This window comes from Triticum dicoccoides, chromosome 1B, assembly GCF_002162155.2.
Source record: "Triticum dicoccoides isolate Atlit2015 ecotype Zavitan chromosome 1B, WEW_v2.0, whole genome shotgun sequence".
Lineage (NCBI taxonomy): Eukaryota > Viridiplantae > Streptophyta > Magnoliopsida > Poales > Poaceae > Triticum > Triticum dicoccoides.
This window is the reverse complement of record NC_041381.1, coordinates 570,892,691-570,898,860: the sequence shown is the minus strand read 5'-3', so window position 1 is coordinate 570,898,860 and position 6,170 is coordinate 570,892,691. Positions and strand designations below refer to the sequence as shown.

The following is a 6,170-nucleotide window of genomic DNA, read 5'->3' as shown; positions in this document are numbered from 1 at the left end:
CAAAAGAAAAAAAAAGTACTTCCTCAATTTCCGGGCCGACTCCCAACGGCAAGAACGAAATACCCTGTGGAGAAAATAACTAGAGTGCATTAGGACATAAACAGTGGAGCAGCGAATGACACCTGAATTTTATACTCCCTCCATCCCAAAATAAGTGCCTCAAGCTTAGTATACAAAGTTGAGACATTTATTTTGGGACGGAGGGAGTAGGATAAAGCATTCACATTCACACATTGCATCTGGAAGTTGAAATCTCAGACACGATTTGGACAAGGTAAGTATGACATTATTTGAATTCCACAAACAAAATAGAAACGCTTCATGTATGGTTGGAAAAAGATTCATTCATAGGGGACAATACAGCACTTCCTTTATCTAGGAAGAGGAGCAAAGAGAAGAACTGTTTCGCTGGCAACTACAGTGACCTGACCCATCGCTGAAATTTTGTAGTACATAAACAATCAATGACAAGCTTGTTATATGATTCTCACAGCTACAGATAATATTAGGGCCCAATCCAAGGCACCCGCAACACAATTCTAACGCATGGAAGACTACAAATGTCCACAACATTGTTAACCTGACTACCTATCAAAATATGCAGCATATTACTTATGAAGAGAATTCTTGCCACTCATTATACGCCTTGCCTCTTGTATATTACTAATAGTGTTACAAAGAATAGTGCCGCTAGCATTTTTTTAAAATGACTAGGGAGTTTTACAGCTAGGCAGAACATGACTGGCCATAGCAGCAAGGTTCGGAGTCGGGACAAGATTCAATTCTCTCCTGATTTCCTTTGTAATTGTATTGAAGTTTCAAATTCAAACAACAAATAAGAGGAGGCTGCAAAAGACCACACAGTAACATCAAATGACATGTCCTACACAGGAACATTGTAGCTCCCAGCCGTCAACAGAGAAATCTGCAGTATGAATTTAAGGTGGCATTAGAGCATGTTATATAAATTGATTAAATCATGTTGGAACTGTTTCTCAGACAGGGTAACCAAGCTGGATATGAAAATGTACTGCGACATACTTGCTGATACACTCTAGAGTTTGCATTTCCGAGTGATTATTCTGGTATAGCAAAACCTATGCTACGCTATCAAAATAACAGATTTTTTTTTCTAGAAATTGATCCCAGAACGTTGAATTTACCACTTAAACTTATCTTGATTAGCAAATATACTGTATTAAGATTTCTGAGTACCGTACAGGATTATCGGTTGATCAGTAATTCGACTGCAAAATAACATTCATATTCAATTAGCCTTTTAGTGAAACACATACGTGAACTTCCCAAGGAGCTTAGGCACTAGTTTTTTGCTCAATGCAACTCCCTGAAGGTTCTGCATTCTTTACAATCCATGGATGCTTCAAAATATCGTCAAGAGAAATCCTCTTGCTTGAATCCTTCACTAACAGCTGCATACAAACTTCATACTCTCAACTTCATCTCCTTAGGATATAAGAACCCATTATCCAAAAAAAAAAAAAGATACCAATATTTCAAATGTTACCTTGCAAATGAGATCCTTGGCATCTGCAGATATGTCATGAGTTTTAGGGAACAGCAAGTCCACTTTGACTATCCTGCTCAAAATTAATATTCCAGAGAATGTGTATCAAAGGAAGACCAGGCAAAACACACACTGTAGCTACAGAAACATTGTAGCTCTTACCTCATCAGGGTATCTTGCTGTTCTGCAGCTTCAAAGGGTGGCGAGCCATACAAAAACTCGTAGCACAGGATTCCTAAAGTCCAGTTGTCAACAGCGTAATCGTGAGCCTTTTTCTCTACCATCTCTGGTGCCAGGTAATCTATTGTGCCACAGAGTGTGTGACGTTTAGCATTTGATCGAACCGCCCATCCAAAGTCTGCAATTTTAAGTCGGCCCTGCAAAGTGGAAATCAAGTAACTTCTATAAATAGATTAAAAAAACTCAGCATCTTATGGACAGAGAAAGAGTTAAAAGTGTCAACAGCAATCAGCTCTCACATACCAATGTTGACAGCACAATAAAGGATAGTCTTTACTATAGTTTCTTATATGGATGTGGACAGCACAACTAATAAGGTGTCTGACAGTATTTGATAGTCACTATTGCGACAGAAGTAGCTCCTCAGTAATCTCGAGAAAGGTATACAGGATATGCATCTACAAAGTAACCAGGTGTTTACAATCATATATAGTACGCAAGTGCAAATCAGCATAATCATGTGAGACCAGCAGTATTTACCTGCAAAACGTGTACTATTAGTCAAAGAAAAGAAATGTGGCACCCATGTACATTGGTGGACATCGCATTCGAGTTTTAAAACTGTGGGATGTCAAATATTACACTGCACTGTTTTACTTATAAATAATTATAGAGTAAGATACCACGTATCTGCTATTTCGTCTCTGTTATACAGCTAACTGAAAAATACAAGCTATGTCTGCCATAACCTCAAAATTCTCTTCAATTGGATTAATCACCATTCACCAATGGCCATAAGTTCCAAACACACGAAATGTATAGTGCTTCAGTTACAAATGTATAGCTCCTGAAATTCTCCACATATATCTTCATAAAGTTTCAGCCTAAAAGGATATCTTGATAGTTTATGCTTGCAGTAAGGCCAAGGCAAATGGGATCTATTGTCTCTTTTATCTGATCTCACAAGTAATTTTCACATATCGGCCATATCTATAAGTAAAAAAACTAATCACAATGCACAAACATGCATTCCCACTCTTCCAGGAAACATACATGCATTTCATTAGAGCACAAAATGGTACTAAAATTACCTCAGCAATGCATGGGTCCAATTATTGTTTACTCCATCTGTTGGTAGGCATAATTTACTTTCCGCGAAAAAAAGGTAGGCAGAATTTACAGCAATGATGTAGTTGAATTCCATTGTTGATAAACATGGATGGCCAAGAAAAAAACAGTACATTTATCACTGCCATATCAAAATATTGCCCTATTTAAATTCTCAAAATAAGCACTTTGATACAATAACCCATAGGGGTGCAGCATCTGCATGCAGAAGAACCAACCTCGATATCAAGGAGCAAATTTTCCGGCTTGATGTCCCTGTGAATTACCTGCTTCTTGTGACAGTACGCCAGTGCACCAGCAAGGCTTGCTACATACTAAAGCAAAAGAAAATGAATTGGATCAACAGAAAATCCAGCACAACGATGGTAAGTCAGAAGAAAAGCAACATAGGTCCATCATGTTTGACAGCCTCATGTGCAGTATATCACAAACAGAGTACATGTCATACTAAGCAGACTGTTTGTTTGACTCATTACTGTTCAGAATATAGAAATACGATGTACTTTGTTTGGATCTTCGGGTTGGATGGTTTAGATCTCAGACTGGGTTGGAAGTGTCACTCTTGAGATGGGTTTTGTGTACAGAAAATGACAGATTTTCTTCACTCCATCGTTTATGAAGAGGGTGTGTGAGGCTTTTGCCTTGTGTTTCTAAAGATGTTCTGGAGTTCTTAAGAAGTTCTTCATCTTGCACTGATGTACAGAGATCCATCATACCCAAATAAAATGAATAACTCATGCCAAAATCCTTAACAATCAGACAGTTTACTGATTTCAACAAGGCATGACTAAACACATAGTATTGTTTTAGAACACCTACTAACAAATATGCTAAGGTAGAGACACTACCCTTTTCACTGATCTTCCTACCTCACACGACCTCAATCAAAGTAACTTCACCAGTGAAATGCTAGAAAAAGTCTATCGATTTTATGGGCATTTCTGTGGGGCGGTCAGAGCTCAAAAACGTTCAAGCTTCATTGCAGATTGCAAATAACAACTGGGTTGGTCGAATCAATAAACGCCGCACGGCTGAGGGAAAGACGGCAGGAAAGGGATGAGGAGGGCTCACTGTGGCGGCGGTCCGCTCCGAGAAGTGGCTGACGCTGCGGAGGAGCTTGTAGAGCTCTCCGCGGGCGGCATACTCGAGGACGAGGACGACTCGCTCGGCGTCGTGGAACCAGGCAAAGAGTCGGAGCACGTTGGGGTGGTCAAGGCCATGCTGGATCTCGATCTCCCGCCGCAGGTGCGCGTGGAACCGGTACTTCTGCAGCTTCGCTTTGTATGTCACCTTGAGCGCCACCACGTAGCCGCTCTGAATCGCCGCAGTTTTCCGCCGTGTTAGCACCATCGGAGTTGAAGTTTTTTGAGGGAATCGAAATTTGATGGTTCGGGGGCCAGGGTTTCAAGAGCCTACCTGCTTCTCGCGGCCGAGATAGACCTTGCCGAACTTGCCCTCTCCGATGAACTTGCCGATCTCGAAGTCGGAGAGGCTCCACTCCGGCCGCTCCATCAGAGGGGCGAGGACGATGGAGGCGCTGCTGGTTGGTGGAGAGACGTTAAATGCACCGATACGGATACGTAAATTCACCATTTCAGAAAATCGCCCATACGGGGATACATTTTACATTTTTTCAATTCACTAAAAATATGTATAGAAGCTAGGAACAGCAGATTACCTTCTTGTTTGCTCTCCTGAGGATGCTGAAGCAGCTCCAAGCAGCTCCAACTGAAAATGTTGATACCCTGTTCCAACTCCAGGTTCCAACGGGATAGTTAGACTTTAGTAAGTGTAAAATGAATATGGAGCAGCAAATCAAATAATTAGTTAGCTGTTATCATGGCATAACACGAAAGGTGGAACCGAAGATCAATCAGGTAACATGCAAAAGGGGAAACAATCACTTTAAACGGTAATATTTTAGGGCAGACTGTTAAAATCAACAACACAGCATAACAACTATATTCCCAATCCTAAACAAGATTTGGGACATCTATCATGCCCAACAATACCACTAGTACTAATGTTTTAACCAATTTCGGCCTGTATAACCAAGACAAGGCTCCTGCTCTCTCAAATTGCATGTTACTGCTAAGCTTTGATTTCAGGTCAAGACGGTGCAGATAAAACAACTTGATCTTTTCCTTTTCATATATCGTCAGTCACTGCATGTTTCACTGCTAACATGTTCAAACCAAAACATTTTCTCATCTGAAAAAATATTCAAACTACAATCTGTAAACATTTGCCCCTACAAGCATTATCACAAACACCTATCATGCAAAATCCTTTCACAAGTAAACTTTAACACGCACTGGAAAAAATCGTGCAGCAAGTACTCATCAAGAGATGGACATCGTTATATTCTCACAATATCCAATCTACCGCAAGTGTTCGTCCAATACATAAATCAGAGGGGGAAAATGGACAGACAGAGGATGCAAGAGGAAGGAGGGAGGGGGTTGAGGGAAGAGGGAGGAAGAAAGGAGGACGAAGGAGTGAGTGCTGGCTACCTGCCTATGGACTGGTCGCCGGCGTAGCTCCGGGAGGAGGCGTTGCTGGGCGGGAGCGGCTGCTCCAGGGAGGGGGGCGTTGCTGGTGGGAGCGGCTGCTCGACGGAGGGAGGCGCTGGTGGGCTCCTGTGCCGGCGGCGGGGCAGCGGAGGCTTCGGCCGGCTGGGCGCGCCGCGGCGGCGGGCTGGCAGTCGTGGCGGCAGGCCGGCGGCGGCTAGGAACCCCTGGCTGTCGCGCTCGGGAAGGAGGCCTCTCTGGCGTTCACTCGCTCGAGTGCCGGAACCGCTGCGCGTACGAAACTTCCATTTCCGATCTAGTAGGGACGATGCAAGATCCATTGGCCAGTACACGTTTGGTTCCGAGAGGGAGTGGTGCGTCCGACAGTCAGCATCCGATTTGGGTACGATGCAAGATCCAGTGACGCAGTTGAATTTGAATCGTCGTGCAATGGTCGTATGGTTACCAGCCGCTCAACGGTTTGATTTGCGGCGTCGGACAAGGATGGTACACAAAGTTGTGTACGTACACCATCTATGTGGTCTCCCTTTTTTTTATTACCGAAAGGGAAACGTTTCTGGCCGGTCCGCCGGCTAACGCTCGCGCCGGTCGCTCGCTGGCCATCGATCAACAAAACACTGCTCGCTTCTGGGCCGTCTGATCGAACATCACACGAGGTCCCACATCGCTCGCTAGCCACCACATAATCAGCCCACGCTCCCTTATCTCGTTCTTTCTCTCGTGAAGCTTCCCAGGCTCCCAGCCATACGTTTCCTTATCTCCCCCACGTCTCTCGCACAGTGACTAATCTCTGCTTCCCCAATCTC

The 6,170-nt window shown here is 43.4% G+C and overlaps 1 protein-coding gene across 4 annotated transcripts; it reads right to left on the bottom strand.

Annotated features, from left to right (window-relative positions):
- Positions 1-326: 326 nt before the first annotated feature.
- Positions 327-5,699, bottom strand: LOC119348829 (serine/threonine-protein kinase Aurora-3-like). Of its 4 annotated transcripts, none has more exons than XM_037616815.1 (9): positions 5,351-5,699; positions 4,512-4,578; positions 4,250-4,373; positions 3,905-4,147; positions 3,052-3,147; positions 1,688-1,902; positions 1,526-1,598; positions 1,296-1,430; positions 327-925 (listed from the first exon to the last, which is right to left on the bottom strand). In XM_037616815.1, exons 1-8 carry the CDS (start codon positions 5,682-5,684, stop codon positions 1,314-1,316), a joined length of 1,269 nt encoding a protein of 422 aa, XP_037472712.1. In that variant the 5' UTR covers positions 5,685-5,699; the 3' UTR covers positions 327-925; positions 1,296-1,313. The 4 variants fall into 4 exon arrangements, with proteins under 4 accessions (XP_037472712.1, XP_037472713.1, XP_037472715.1 ...); XM_037616816.1 differs by having other exon boundaries at positions 4,250-4,370; XM_037616818.1 differs by having other exon boundaries at positions 434-925; positions 5,347-5,472.
- Positions 5,700-6,170: the final 471 nt, after the last annotated feature.

What these genes read in the sequence shown, in the direction of transcription:
- LOC119348829 (XM_037616815.1), bottom strand. Translation starts at nt 5,684, where the DNA reads ATGGATCTTGCATCGTCCCTACTAGATCGGAAATGGAAGTTTCGTACG. An exon ending in ATCTCGGCCGCGAGAAGCAG is followed by an intron (nt 4,148 to 4,249) that starts GTAGGCTCTTGA and finishes GCGGCGATTCAG; the next exon opens with AGCGGCTACGTGGTGGCGCT. An exon ending in CGGAGCGGACCGCCGCCACA is followed by an intron (nt 3,148 to 3,904) that starts GTGAGCCCTCCT and finishes CTTTTGCTTTAG; the next exon opens with TATGTAGCAAGCCTTGCTGG.